Source organism: Vulpes vulpes, chromosome 12 (genome assembly GCF_048418805.1).
Source record: "Vulpes vulpes isolate BD-2025 chromosome 12, VulVul3, whole genome shotgun sequence".
Taxonomy (NCBI): Eukaryota; Metazoa; Chordata; class Mammalia; order Carnivora; family Canidae; genus Vulpes; species Vulpes vulpes.
Genome location: NC_132791.1, coordinates 141,222,553 through 141,235,847, shown reverse-complemented (window position 1 = coordinate 141,235,847; position 13,295 = coordinate 141,222,553). Strand labels below are relative to the sequence as shown.

Sequence of the window (13,295 nt, the reverse complement as noted above, 5' to 3'; positions counted from 1 at the left end):
ACACTTGGTCCTTGTCCACAGTTCTGGCTCAGGGCTCCCTAAACCCATGGGTGGATTTCTTGTGTTGAGTGATAAAAGGTGTCTTTTGTTATGTTAATGAGGAGACTTTGGGACATCACCTAAAAGATGTGTGTCTAGAGGTCCAGCCCTATAGTTAGAGGATTGAATGTTCATTCCCAACCCCTGACCTGGTGGGGGCTGTAGGTTTAATCAACGACCAGTGGTCGGTAATTTAATCATCATGACTGTGTAATGGAGCCTCCATGCAAACCCAGACAGAGCTCAGAGATTCTGGGTTGATGAACGTGTGGAGGTGCTGGGACAGTTGGTGCTCTTAGAGAGGGCATAGAAGCTTTGTGCCCCTTCCCACGTACTTTGCACCGTGCATCTTTTCCATCTGGCTGTTTCTGAGTTATGTCCTTGTATAATAAACAGTAATCTAGTAAGTAAAATGTTCTGAGTTTTGTGAGCTGCTCTAGCAAATGAACATAACCGAAGGAGGAAGTCCCAGGAACCTCTGATTTGTAGCTAGTTGGTCAGAAGCACAGGTGATAACCTGGACGTGCAGTTGGCATCCTTAGTTGGAGGGGGTCGTACTGGCAACTTCAGTGTGTAGCTCTCTGGTGGGCAGAAGCACGGGGCTTGTGACTGGTGTCTGATGCAGGAAGGGGGTGTGGTCTGGTAGGACTGAACCCTTAACCTGTGGTATCTGATACTGTGTCTGGGCAGATAGTGTCACAGCTGATGAATTCTCAGACACCAGCAGGTGTCTGAGAATTGCTTCTTGGGGAAACACGTCCTCCCTCCCCACCACAACACACTGAAATTTATGTGGGCCTTGGTAACTAACAAGCAAGAGGTTAAAGAAGCTTGGCCAGTTCTTTGCCTCACTTTCTGTATTGTGCTTATATGCCAGCAATGCTCTTATTTCCTTCTTAGTGGAAGAGAAAGCCAGCACCCACCTCCTCCTAGGCATGTGCTTAGACACCTATGCTCGCTACCTTCTGTTCTCCAAGCAGCCGTCACAGGCACAGAGGATGTATGAAAAAGCACTGCAGATTTCTGAAGAAATGCTAGGAGAAAGACACCCACAGGTAAGGGAGAAGAGCAGCAAGAGGAACCAGAAAACAAAGCTTTCAGAATATCCAGGTGTGAAATGCCACACTCACTGGGGACAGATCTCCAGCAATGGTCCTAGCTGTTTCCCTCTGTGCCCCAGCCCGTTCTTTTTCCTGTCTCTACTCTCCTACCCCCAACTCCTTGGTTCAAAAAGGATTTGAGGGGCGCCTGGCAGGCTCAGCCAAGAGAGCGTGCGACTCTTGATCTTGAAGTCAAGGGTTTGAGTTCCATGTTGTGCGTGCGTAGAGATTTCTTTAAAAAAATTTTTTTCTTTTAAAGGATTTGAGACCTCACATCAATTACTGGGTCTGCCCAGAGCATTCTGCAGGCATATTGGTTTACACAGCAGAGCAGCCTTTCCAAACAGTAGATTGAGCCGGGCACTGGTGCTTCCAGGCCCTCAGGGTACACGGCCCAGTGCTCTGGAATCCTGAATCTTAGTCAGAATCTTAGGAGGAACAGGTTACCATGTGAAGGTTCTTGCCTCCCTCACCCCACAGGTAAAATGCCGGGGACAGAGCGGGGGGAAGAAGGAGAGAGGGACTGCACTGAAAAGTCGGAACTGCCGACATAGTATTGAACCTCACCGTGCAGAGCTGTTAGAATTCCACACTGAATGCACTGAACTGAAATCTTAGTGCTTCTCCCCTAAGTTCTTAGAGGTGAGAACCGGATCATTTGTCTGAGATTGCCTGGTACCCCCAGCATGGGACACAGAAATTTTAACTTGACTGAACATGTCCCAAGGCCGGGTTGATGGGCAGGACAAGTCCTTAGGCTGTAATTCTCCTATCCTCAGGGGAGGTGACAGAGTCCCCTTCAGGGACTGTCACTGAGGAAGAAGAAGATAAATCTGGAATTCCAATCACAGGTACTAGAACTGAGGCTTAAAAAGGCATGACTTTAAGAGGATGAGGTGGGGTCTGCCTTAGTATCAACATTTTAAAAACTCTTAAATGGAATCTTCATAAAATCAATAATATATATATTTCTTCTTCTCGATGAGTCTCAGAGTCACCAACAGGAATGACATTATAATGTGCTGGAGGCCGGCTTCTCGGGATTGCTGAACTTTAAATGAGATCAGTTATAGTTTCTTCTTGCTGGTTGGTTGGTTGGTTTTGGTGCTTCGAATTTGATAAATAGATTAGTAAGTAATATCCTGTTCCCTAGTTTCTAGATTTGTATCATTTTCAAGAGTCAAACTAATGCTGTTTGTTGTATAATATGAATGATAAACGTACGCAGTTTGTTAAAGGCTGAGCCCTTCACCTTCTATGGAATGCTAGGAAACATGAGATCTTAAGCATATATTCAGTTTGCCAAATTCCCAAGTTAATGTTGAATCTGCATTGCTATTTTTTTTTAAATGGCTGTTTTTTCTCTTGTGTGTAGACCATCGTGCTGATGAGTGACCTTGCTACCACCCTGGATGCACAGGGCCGCTTCGATGAGGCCTGCGTTTATGTGCAGAAGGCGTCCGACCTGGCGAGGCAGATAGAGCATCCCGAGCTGCACATGCTGCTCAGTAACCTGGCCGCCATCCTGATGCACAGAGGTAGGGCGCCACCGAAGCCAGACTGCTTTGACTTTAGGGAAGGGGGTCACTGGATGTATGAATCTGTGAAGTGGTTCTAGGGAGGGCCGAGGGGCAGTCAGGAAGCTTCAGAATTAAAAGGCTGGCTGACCATCCCCCAAAAAAGGATGTATGTTTGGTTGAAGTACCATTGTGTTCAAGTCACATAACTCCTATGGCCCTGCACTAGCCGGTGACCCCCCTGGAAGCTAGAGAAAGTGTCATTGGTGCTGTCCCTGGCCAATGGAGCGGGGCCCCACACACTGGGTTGAGGCCTGGGCCGGCTTGCAGCCTGAGCCGCTGGTCAGAAGGGGGTGAGATGAGGCAGTGACCGCCCAGCGCTTCGAAAGGACACAGCAGGTTAAACGCATACTGTCACTAGTGTTTGCTCGGCAGAATCTTGCAGAATCACTTTGAAAACCTACATTTCTCTCTGTTCTCCCTTCTCTCTGGGTTATTTTAGAACGATATGCACAAGCAAAGGAGATCTACCAGGAAGCGCTGAAGCAAGCAGAGCTGAAAAGAGATGAGGTTTCTATGCAGCACATCAGGGAAGAGTTGGCTGAGCTGTCAAGAAAAAGTAGACCTTTAACTTAATTTTATGAAGTGCTAAATCCCTTTTTGTTGTAGGGAATTTTCAGCAACAGTGATAATTCTGGTCTCAGTGACACCCAAATCAATGGCTTAATCCTTTCTCCTTGATATTCAAGTTTTGTCAACTTAGCTGTGGTGAAGGACAAGTTGTGTACACTGCCACTTTTGTCGTTTTAATGGAAAAACAACTTTCACCCCTGGCTGATTCCGACTTCTAAGGACAGATGTCAAGTGAGGTGCCGTGTGTGTGCTGGTCTCAGTGTAGTGGGGTGGAGACAGTCCAGTTTTCTGTGGGTGGGTGTGTGCGGATTCAGCCAGGCATCTCTAGCCTCTGATTTTGGTCTGTTGATTTGCTACCCTCTTTTTCATTTTATCGATATCTGGCAGAGCAGAGCTACCTGTCTCATGGCAAAGAGGGATTATGGTGAGTTCTTTTTCTTCTCCTCTATTTCATGAAGCCCAGTGTGGGATGTAATGCGTAACGGAGCAAAAGTATTGTCTTGGTTTGCACCAGCGTCCAGCATGAAGTCTTAAAGTAGGAATTAGGCCCTTGAAAATACACCCATTTCACTATAAATAAAAGTGAACTGTATGTTTTAGATCTGGTGACATAGGACTATGAAAAAGAGGGGAAAAGGAATGATATGAGCTCTGGTCAGTGCTGTTGGAGCACTCCACTCCCTCTGCAGCCTGGGTCCCTGAACAGAGTCCTGTGCACGTGCCCAGGCTGCACCCCCACACCTTCGGTCTCAGGGTAGGGCCTCACAAGTGTAATGTGTAAGATACCCCCAGTAATTCCGATATGTAATGCTGGTACAGTAAGAATCACTGATCTGGATCCTAGTCCTGGCTGTTTGCATTTGGGTCTCTGTTCTCATCTATAAAGGAAGGGACCAGTGGGGTTCTCTCGAGGTCTCAGGAGAGTGTATTTGGTCAGATGACCTTGAATGAATAGACTACTGTGTTGAAAGAGCCTTATCACACTGCCTCAGATGCATAAAGCTTATGCACACAAGCTAGGTAATGGATGTTCTGACCTCCGAAGTCTTGCAAAGAGCCATTTGCCTAAGGGAGAGGCGATTTTTGTAGGTGCCGCGAAGGAACACTATTACTGTTGGTAAGCCTTCGGGGGTGGGGGTGTGAGTGGGAATGATAAACAGATATTTTTGTTTCCTGTGTAAATACTGGAAGAATCCTTTCATAATAAACTAGAGACTCTACAACAACACTGTATGTATTCCGTAATCTTTGAGTTTCTCCTCCTAAGAAATAACTTACTAAAGAGTCAAGAAAAAACCAAAACGCTAGAAACCTTGAGGTCCAAATCCTCAGGGGTTAGATGAAAACTAGAATTTTATATTTTGCAGATCTAAGTTTCTTCCTGCTTCCTGCCTAAGCTCCTCTCTTACCACCCAACTAGCTCCTTTCATCAAGACTGATGAGAAATAGAATAGAAATTCAATTTTTAGCACAACCCAGTCTTAATTTATTGTTGGGGATTTTTGAGAAATTGTCAACTAGTTAGCTACTCACCATCTGCACTGAGAATGTTTTCACCTTTTCACAATTGCAGGGGTTAGTGCAAGTTAGATTCGTCACTACAGGTTTTATTTAAGAATGTTTGATCCTCCACAAGGTTTCAGCTCATGGTCCCGTCCCAGTGCTGAAAAAACCGTAGGTGTTCTCAGTCTCTCTGTGTGGGTGTGTCCAGGAGAGTTATTTGCACAGTTGTAAAACAAGGTAGCAAAGCAGGAGAACAGACTTTGCTGACTGGTCTGATTTCAAAAGTGAATTGTTTAAAATAGTGTAATTTAAGTGTTTGAACTGTGTCACCAGAGTTTTCAGGGCATAAATATTTAAAAATGGAATCAGCATACCAAGATGAAAACATCATGAAACTTCCAATCATAAACATGCACCGGAAACCTGGCTGTCAGACTACTGCTCCGAACAGTATAGGAAGACCTTAATCTAGTTCTGGGGTGCTAAAAAGTCATGCACAAGGATGCAGCTTCAGAACGCTGAAATCTCAGCCTGCACAGAGCTCCTGCCTTGGCCTTCAGCTGACGTCCACGAGTCCTTGGCCACTCTCGATGCCGGCTGCCATTTGGTCCTGCCACGCTGGACGTCCGGCCTCCCAGATGGTTTGCTCTGTAGGTAAGCCACGTGACAGTTCTGGCCTTTCAGTGTTCTGAACTAAGAAATGGGACTGGATTTTATCTCCCATTCTGAAATCTCTTCTCCCAGTAATGGCAGAGGGAACAGCAGAGCACACGTGCACTGTGATGAGATCGGAGTGGGGGAGGGGTTACAGCCATTCACTTGAGGCTCCTGGGGTGGGGTGGGGGTGGGGCAGTAAAAAGTTAGGCTCTCACCCAACATGTTCTCAAACACTCTTCTGATTTGGAATCACTCAAGACCTTCAGGGTCATAGAAAAATAGCATCTCTCTTGGGTCTGATGACACCATGAATTAGTGAAATCTAAGATACTGTTATGTGGAACATTTAGTTACTGTTTTTCATTCACATTAGCATTTTCTGTGTATGCATTTCTCCAAGTAGAAGGAATCTGATCACTAAATCTGCTCTAAAGCTGATGGTGAGGACCTCCAGTCTAGGAGGGTGGAGTAGCAGCAGGCGTGAAAGCTTAACTCCTGGCCTGCCCTTGTCGCTTACTATGTGGACAGAGCCCTGAGCCAGTACCTTCATTATCAAAACAGGTATCAGACCCCATTGCTAAGGGTGACACAAGGGTCTCAGGCCTATGAAACCTGTGACAGAGGAGGCACAGTCAGTGGTTACCACCACTGGCTTGCTTTAGAGGCTTGAGTATTTAGAAGTCCATAAAGTGCTAATCTGTATCTAATCTGTATCATCTTGAGAGACCTCTGTCTCTCCTTTCTCATCTTCAGTGGCACCCTTCCAAAACAGTTCCTGTCCTCTTGCTACAGAAGGATGTTTTTTGATGCCATGCTTTAGTGGTACGGGGGACAAACTCAATTCAACAATCAACTGTTAAAGGATGAAACGGACCATCAAGTACTGTAATTAGTTTAAAATTCACTCTTTGAAAGTATTTGCTCCTTGAGATTCCATGAAATGAAAAAAATTCAACGATAAACTCCTGCCCACGAGGAATCAAAGGGAGAATAAACACTGGCTCGTGGTGAACAGACCAAACTGCGAGACCTCAGGATGCCGTGCAAAGTAAATCTAAGAGACTAAGAGACGGAGGAGATTCTATGCAGATTGTTATCTTCTAACTCAATAATCCCGAGCAACCTAGAGGAAAGATACTAGTTTTTCCTTTGAAACCTGAGACATCAAGAGCCTTAAATCACACATGATCTATGTGGCTATGGACAGGGTAGTCAAATTTATTTCAAAACAAAAGCTCTGTTGGGCTGCATCAGATGCAGAAGAAACTTAGGGGCATGGTTAAAGTCACCAGTGTGCATAACAGTGAGGGATGCCTCAAGCCTTTTTTTAACTTTTAAAAAATGAACTATAACATACCCATGCAGTAATATTTTTTCAGTGCTACTAATTAAAAAAAATTAAAGCCTGCACTGGAAATTTACAGTATGGCAGAATTTTGCTTCTCCTACCTTTGACCCTAATACGTAATGTACAGATTTTATGATAGGGTCTGTGTTAAAAATCTAAACATCTCCACAAGATTTGAAACATCACTGGAAATCTGAATTTAGAGAAAACAAAATTGGATAAAAGTACAATGCCCATGACAGCCAACATTATGTAACTGGGCTGTGTGAGGTTGTTTAGAAGGCAAGGGTTAAAAAGATCGGTGCGGAGTTTGTTTTTAAAATTACCCCCAAAGTGGCTGCGCTGATTTGAACGTAAGTACACCAAGTACTACAGCAAGGGGAAACACTGCAAAAAAGGTCATCTATTTACAGAAAAGTGATTTAAAGACATTATGGTTTTCTTTACAAACAGATGTAAGAACAGGAATTGTCCACTTTTTAAAAACTCTACATTTCAACCCTCCACTATTATTATAATTCACTGAACTGCCTGTGTCAAAGGCAGTTTCCCTGTCCCTCCCCCCATTTGACTCTGCAAATAAATTTCCATCATTTCTTCATCATCCGTGGTCCAGGCTCTCCTGAAAAGTCTCTGGGCACAAGTCAGAGGAGGACAGGTTTGTGACCTGCCATTAAAAATAAAACCAACAAAAACAAGAGCTCCCCACCCCACACCCTGGCCCCACCAAGACCCCTTCTCTGTGCAGTTCAGTCGTCACTATCCGACAGAGTCTCGTACTGTGCGGAGAGCAGTGGGGCAGGCTCTCGCTCCCAGATCCTGTTCTGTTGGTGAGGAGCTGCTTGGTTCACAGAAGAGGGGGCACATGCAATCGGTGTTGGTGGCGTACTGCTGAGCATCCGCATAGTCAGAGGGTTATAAGGAAACTGAGTTGAGCCTGACAAGAGAAAAACTGTTTTCACTGTCATGAGCACAGCTGCTGTTCCGAACGCACAAATTCCATAAGATGGAGGAGGACACAATTATTCTACTGAAATGGTCTTGTGGCACCAAGAGCGAAATGAAACAAACATGGAAGGGCTGAGGTTTCACGACAACAGACCGTAACCTATGATAAGGCACCAGTGAGAATCTTGAAAGGCTGAGTGACACAAGTAAGCACGAGCTTAGTGTTGCTAAGCCCAGAAATGAAAGCTCAGGGCTGAATATTTAGTGAAATCTAGAACCAGGTGGAGATTCAAAGCAGACCTACTGCATATTAAGCTCTAGGAGTCTACACCGAGAGCTCCTTGACTCAGAGATAAATGCAGGAGTACAATACTCAGAGGATGAAAGTCAGGGGATGGCAGGACGCATGTCATCTGCTGTATCTCACTGAGCCGATTTAAAAGGTAAAAGATCTGGAAGACGGGTATGTGAACCTACCAACAGCACTGCTACCTTCTGCCAGTACCTAGATTGTTTCATTGTCCCTAGAAAGCCTTTTTCTGCTTAAGAAGCTCTAAAAATGGAAAACCTACCATTTTATCAAGTAATTAGTTTCAAAAATTAGTTCCTTCCCTGAGAGAGATTGGAGAACAATCAATCACTGTGTAGGTTAGAAGTTTCCAAACTAGTACACAATCATTTTGCATGCAATACAATTTTATAAAGCAGAGGCCTTCGGTTATGCTGGTATAATACCCATATGCAATTTATATACTAATAAATTAAGGGGAAGAGTGCATTTCAGATTTCTTCCACTACATGTGTATTTAACTCCTAAAAAAAAAAGATGGCTTATAATTCTGTGAAAGCCTAAAATTTATATCTATACCAAGTATCCCAGTTTAGTTTAACAACAAAAAAAGTAGTCTTTTCCCTTTTAGGACTACCATTATTGTGGTTACTTAGGTTTGGGTAAAAAGCTTACAAGTAAGCACAAAATGGAAACAATAAATATCCTAGAATAATGCTTTTCATCAGTTTGTGTAAACATAGGGAGCCATAGGAGAGAGGATGGCTTTTTACACTATTCCCATTTCTTTCTTTCTTTCATTTCTCAGTATTTCCCTAAGAACCTTCTCTAAGAATGTTCATATGAGAGGTTCCTGGTAACTTGGGGGGAGTGGTCCTCAGGTCTGGTTCAGGGAGGAACTGAAATCACAGACATCCTTGCTTTGCAGGTGGCAAGTGCTGGCTATCGGCAAACTAGAGAAGTGAGAGGAGTGGATAGTCTTCAGAGGTCTTCCTTTGTTCATGGTCATCACACCTTGCATTCTTTAAATTTTTATGATTCTATGCATTCAGTTTCTACTCTGGAAATTGGAACCTACTGATACTGTAACAAGGCTACCAAAGTTTCTGATTTTACAAGAAGTACTAACTAAGGCTTGAATAAGAATCAGCTGAAGACTCCTTTTCTAGCAAGTTCCTCACCTGTTGAAGAGGGCCTGTCTTCCCAGGCCCACCCTGGCGTCTGCCTGTGGTAATCCCCTTCTGAATGTACAGAGGAGACAGAAGAGGGCCTCTCCGTTCCTAAGTAGCCTTGCCCAGGGATAGGAGATTTAGATTTCCTGCTGTTTGACTTGCTGATCAGCTTTGGTTTGCAAACTCCTCCTAAAAGTGAAATAAATTAACTATTGACACAGAGGAATTATGTTCTCAACTTAAAAACCTACCAAAATGCTGATGATTGTATAATGCTAAGAGTAAGAAGCAGAGTGGCAGATAGCATGAAGAATCCAGGTCCTAATACCCAATGAGGTTTAAAAAATTAATATTTAAAAGCCTGAATTTACTTGCAGCAACTAAAATGAGGGGTGTGCCCTCATGCCATAAACTTAAAAGACATGTAACCAAGGAAACAAAATTTCTGGAACATCATTTCTTTCCTAGCATTAGAGCATGGAAACTAAGGAAATTAAAACAGGTTGACAAAATTCTTAACTCCTCACTACCTCTTCACCTACCACTTTAGAGTGGAAGTAGAGGAGTTCATACACTACCCAAGGAAATTTTATGTCAAAAGAAAACAATGTAGAACAGAAGCCCCTTCATGGCACTGCTGGACCCGAGCAGAAGCTTGGCAGGTTTTGGTGGCCCTTGCTGTTATTCCAGGCTCTGTTTCCCAAAGTTCACAGGAGTGGGATGCCCCTCTCTAGAACAAAACATTAAAAAGATCTCAGAAGAGATCAGAGCCCCAGTGAGCAGCAGACGGATTCCTCAGCCCTAGCACAACTTCACCCCAAATCCTGTGGCTACAGAAAAGGGTGGGTAGAATGCCCTCTATGGACTCCTTGAACTCTATAAACAGAAGAAGTGCAAGTCCTTGATGGTAATGAAGAGGATATCCTAGGACAAGGGAGAAAGATCTTCGTATACGGAAGAGAAACTTCAAGATCTATGAAGCCAGTTTACAAAAGGAGCTCAAAGAACAGATGATAACCACAAAGGCTGAGGTGAAAAACTTAGGAAACAAGATACAGCAAAGACCAGAATGGACACAACAGGAAGAGGAGTAGTACAAAGGAAAAATGAGACACAGGAGAAGCCACAGAAAGAGGTCAAGAGGCCTAAAAATCATTAGGAGATAGCAGATATGGTGAAGACTCACCAGCAAAAATATAATTATGTTTTTGAAATGGAAAGACCAACAAAAGAAACAAAAAGTAGAACATTTCCATGAGCATAAAAATCAACACTCAGACACAAACACACTCACTATGCTCAGTGTTCATTGTGTGTCAGATTTTCCTAACATCAGTTAGCTTACTGAAATTGAGGAAAAGAGGATTCTTTGGAGGTAAGTTTCACCTGCCGAAAAGGGAGATATCTGCTTAGTTCTTAGACAGCAACTGATGGCAGGAAAAAAAAAAGGTGATGGAGTCTACAGGATGTTTTGAGAAAAGTGCCACACTGTCATTTCATCTCTAAGGGCAGCAAGAAGACACTTGAGCGAGAATAGTCTGGGAGTACTGCACCCTCCTCAGGGAAAGGGGTGTGAAACCCAGAGCAAATGCTGCCACGGGAGGATCACACAACCACAGCCACAATACTACCATTTGCAAGTTTACTAAACGTACACGTCAGTCAGCACAAATCAGGAGGTAAGACCAGAAAGAGGAAGACCATGCTCCTCTTTGAGAGCAAGAAGTGAATTCATATTGTCCTAAAATTAATATATGTCATTAAAAAAGATAAAAACCTGATCTCTTGATCTTTTTCTTAACCTTAGTGAGATCTTTTGCCTGATGTTAATAGGAAAAAACCCTAAACTGGAAATAACTGTGGACCTGCAGGTAAATTTTCAAGCAAAAGAGATACTAGTTCTCAAAAGATTAAGAAAAAAGGGTTTAAAGGAAGCTTATAGTCACAGTTTTCTGGGTGCTTGCTTCTACCAGGATGTGTGAATGATCTCGTTCTAATGTCTGTCTGTGTGTCTATACAGAGACACTTCTAGAACAATGCTTCTCAGACAAGAACACTTTCCTTGCTCTTTACAGCTTAAAATTCTTTTAAGCCTATCACCTTTTTAAAATTCAAAAGCAGATATGAAACTGTACTTGTACTACAATTAAAATGTGTTGATCCAGATAAGGACTAGATGCAAACAAAAATAAAACCCAATGCTGAAGGGTGTTGTTCTGCATAAAAGTTTCCATCTTTTTTAAAGTTTCTGTTCGTGTTACTAAAATGTCTGAGGAGAGTTTAAAAACAAAACAAAAACCCAACTTACTGTAAGTAACTAAAGTCCTGAGAGGTGACTCTGAGAGCACGAAAATGAGCTCTCATGGTGATGGATTCATTACAACTTGGGAAAGGCAGCAGCAGGGCACAAAAATGCAAACTGTACCTGAATGAGGTGATGGGTCCCCTTCCTCTCTCCGGGTCTCCCCGCTGGTTACCACTGAGGTGTTGGCACCACCAGGCACTACGCCGACAGGTTGGGACATGACAACTCCATGCTCCTCAACTTTGTCATCAAAGCTTCCCATGAGAGCCTTCCTGATAATGTCTTCCAGACCAAGATTACTCGCGGGATCAGCGAAAGAATGACCTCGAGAACTGACTGAGCCTGAAAGAGACAACCACAACATTTCTGCTTACTTCTGAAAGGCAAATCGAGCAGCAGAAATGGACAGACTCCATCTGTTCTGTTGGCCCACGGAACACAGTGTGTGGCCAGCTGCCTGCAGCACCGCTGAGGCCCACAACCGGCTGCCTCGACCCACCAGTGAGAACTCGGGGAGAACGAATCAGTCACCCACTTTTATTAAAGTTAACCATTTTCTTCTCCCTAGTTTCTATGCTGTTCTTCTCTTTGTTCACTGATCTTTCCAGAAAGTATTTCTTGAATCTCAACTGTTTTTATTGCTGACCATCTCCTCTCTGACCAAATTATACGCTTTCACTCACTTCTGCACACTGGAGCAGTCCCCTGGTACGCAGTCGGTACTCAATACGTATTTGTTGGACTGATCGCTTCCGTGTACTGATTTCATAGTGGCAACTATATTGTGATGTGAAGCTTACCTGAGGTAGTGACTGCTGGCAGATTAAAGATCTCAGTTCCTGGCTGAGCAGCTGCTGTATTAAACAAACATTCAAGTTAACTGAGGTGTGATAATCAAGTACGCTGAAAGAGATAAAGTCTCAAAACCCTACAATAAAATTAACCTTTTTATTTTCCATGATCTCAACCTTCTTTTTCACCAGTTAAGTGAAAATGAAGTGAAAGAAATAATTACTTTTTTAAAAAAAGAATCAGGCAATAAAAAACGATGAGGTAGGAAACTCCGAACAGGAGTGCTATACCCAGAGGCGGGGAAGAGACTGCACTGCTGGAGAAACAGAGGAAAGGAGTCCCAGTTGCTGGCGAAGAGACCTGAGCCTGAGGCGGCCTGACCTCAGGCCCTGCGGGGAAGAACATGAAAGTGACCGTGTGCTTCCCTAACTGTGCGACTCTTCTCAGCATTCCCAGGAGGAGACCAAGATTCTGCCTGTTGGTTCTTTTCATTCCCCCTCAGCCTGTGATGTGTCACTTGCACAGTCTGACAGCAGGTGGGGCAGCCTGGGAAATGCCTATAAAGCACAGAAATGGGAGGAATCTGGGACCACAAACGTTGTGTTCATCACAGCCTCCAGCTTGATGCTGAGAACTGGAAAGAGAGAAGACTGCAGGAAATACGTGGGCGGCTAAACAGGTGGTCCCAGAGAATGATGGGGGGTGTGGGGTGTGTCTGCAGCAGGATGGACTCTTTCCTGGAGAGGAGACAGTCTTTGAAGCCGGGGGGTGCATGTGCCTACAAACTAACTAAATCAGGGAAACTTTAAATTGGCAACAGGAAGAGGAGCAAAATCTCCAGGAAGTCTATAAAACAAGGACCATGTCTCTACTTAAGAGTCAGGTAACACGGAGGGTAAAGAAACTGAACCTGAAAAAAATACAAAGTGACAAGATAGAGCCTCCCCGCACTCCTGGAAGTTTGTGGAATAGGACTCAGTCATTCATTTGAC

General features: G+C 43.9%; 2 protein-coding genes across 48 annotated transcripts in view; one reads left to right on the top strand and one right to left on the bottom strand.

The window, feature by feature from the left end:
* TTC19 (tetratricopeptide repeat domain 19) overlaps window positions 1-4,517 on the top strand; it is a 29,623-nt gene extending 25,106 nt beyond the window's left edge. The window contains exons 8-10 of the mRNA XM_072730475.1: window positions 940-1,094; window positions 2,515-2,677; window positions 3,159-4,517. Coding sequence (XP_072586576.1) covers window positions 940-1,094; window positions 2,515-2,677; window positions 3,159-3,292 — 452 coding nt within the window. The 3' untranslated portion in view covers window positions 3,293-4,517. The remainder of the gene's footprint in view (window positions 1-939; window positions 1,095-2,514; window positions 2,678-3,158) is intronic.
* A 2,122-nt stretch (window positions 4,518-6,639) lies between these two features.
* Window positions 6,640-13,295, bottom strand: part of NCOR1 (nuclear receptor corepressor 1) — a 151,702-nt gene continuing 145,046 nt past the window's right edge. For 33 of the 47 annotated variants that reach the window (XM_072730425.1, XM_072730429.1, XM_072730451.1 and 30 more), the window contains 4 exons: window positions 12,312-12,365; window positions 11,632-11,853; window positions 9,216-9,395; window positions 6,640-7,734 (listed from right to left, as the gene is read on the bottom strand). In XM_072730425.1, coding sequence (XP_072586526.1) covers window positions 7,547-7,734; window positions 9,216-9,395; window positions 11,632-11,853; window positions 12,312-12,365 — 644 coding nt within the window. In that variant the 3' untranslated portion in view covers window positions 6,640-7,546. The remainder of the gene's footprint in view (window positions 7,735-9,215; window positions 9,396-11,631; window positions 11,854-12,311; window positions 12,366-13,295) is intronic. The other 14 variants (XM_072730437.1, XM_072730439.1, XM_072730461.1 and 11 more) reach the window with 1 other exon arrangement.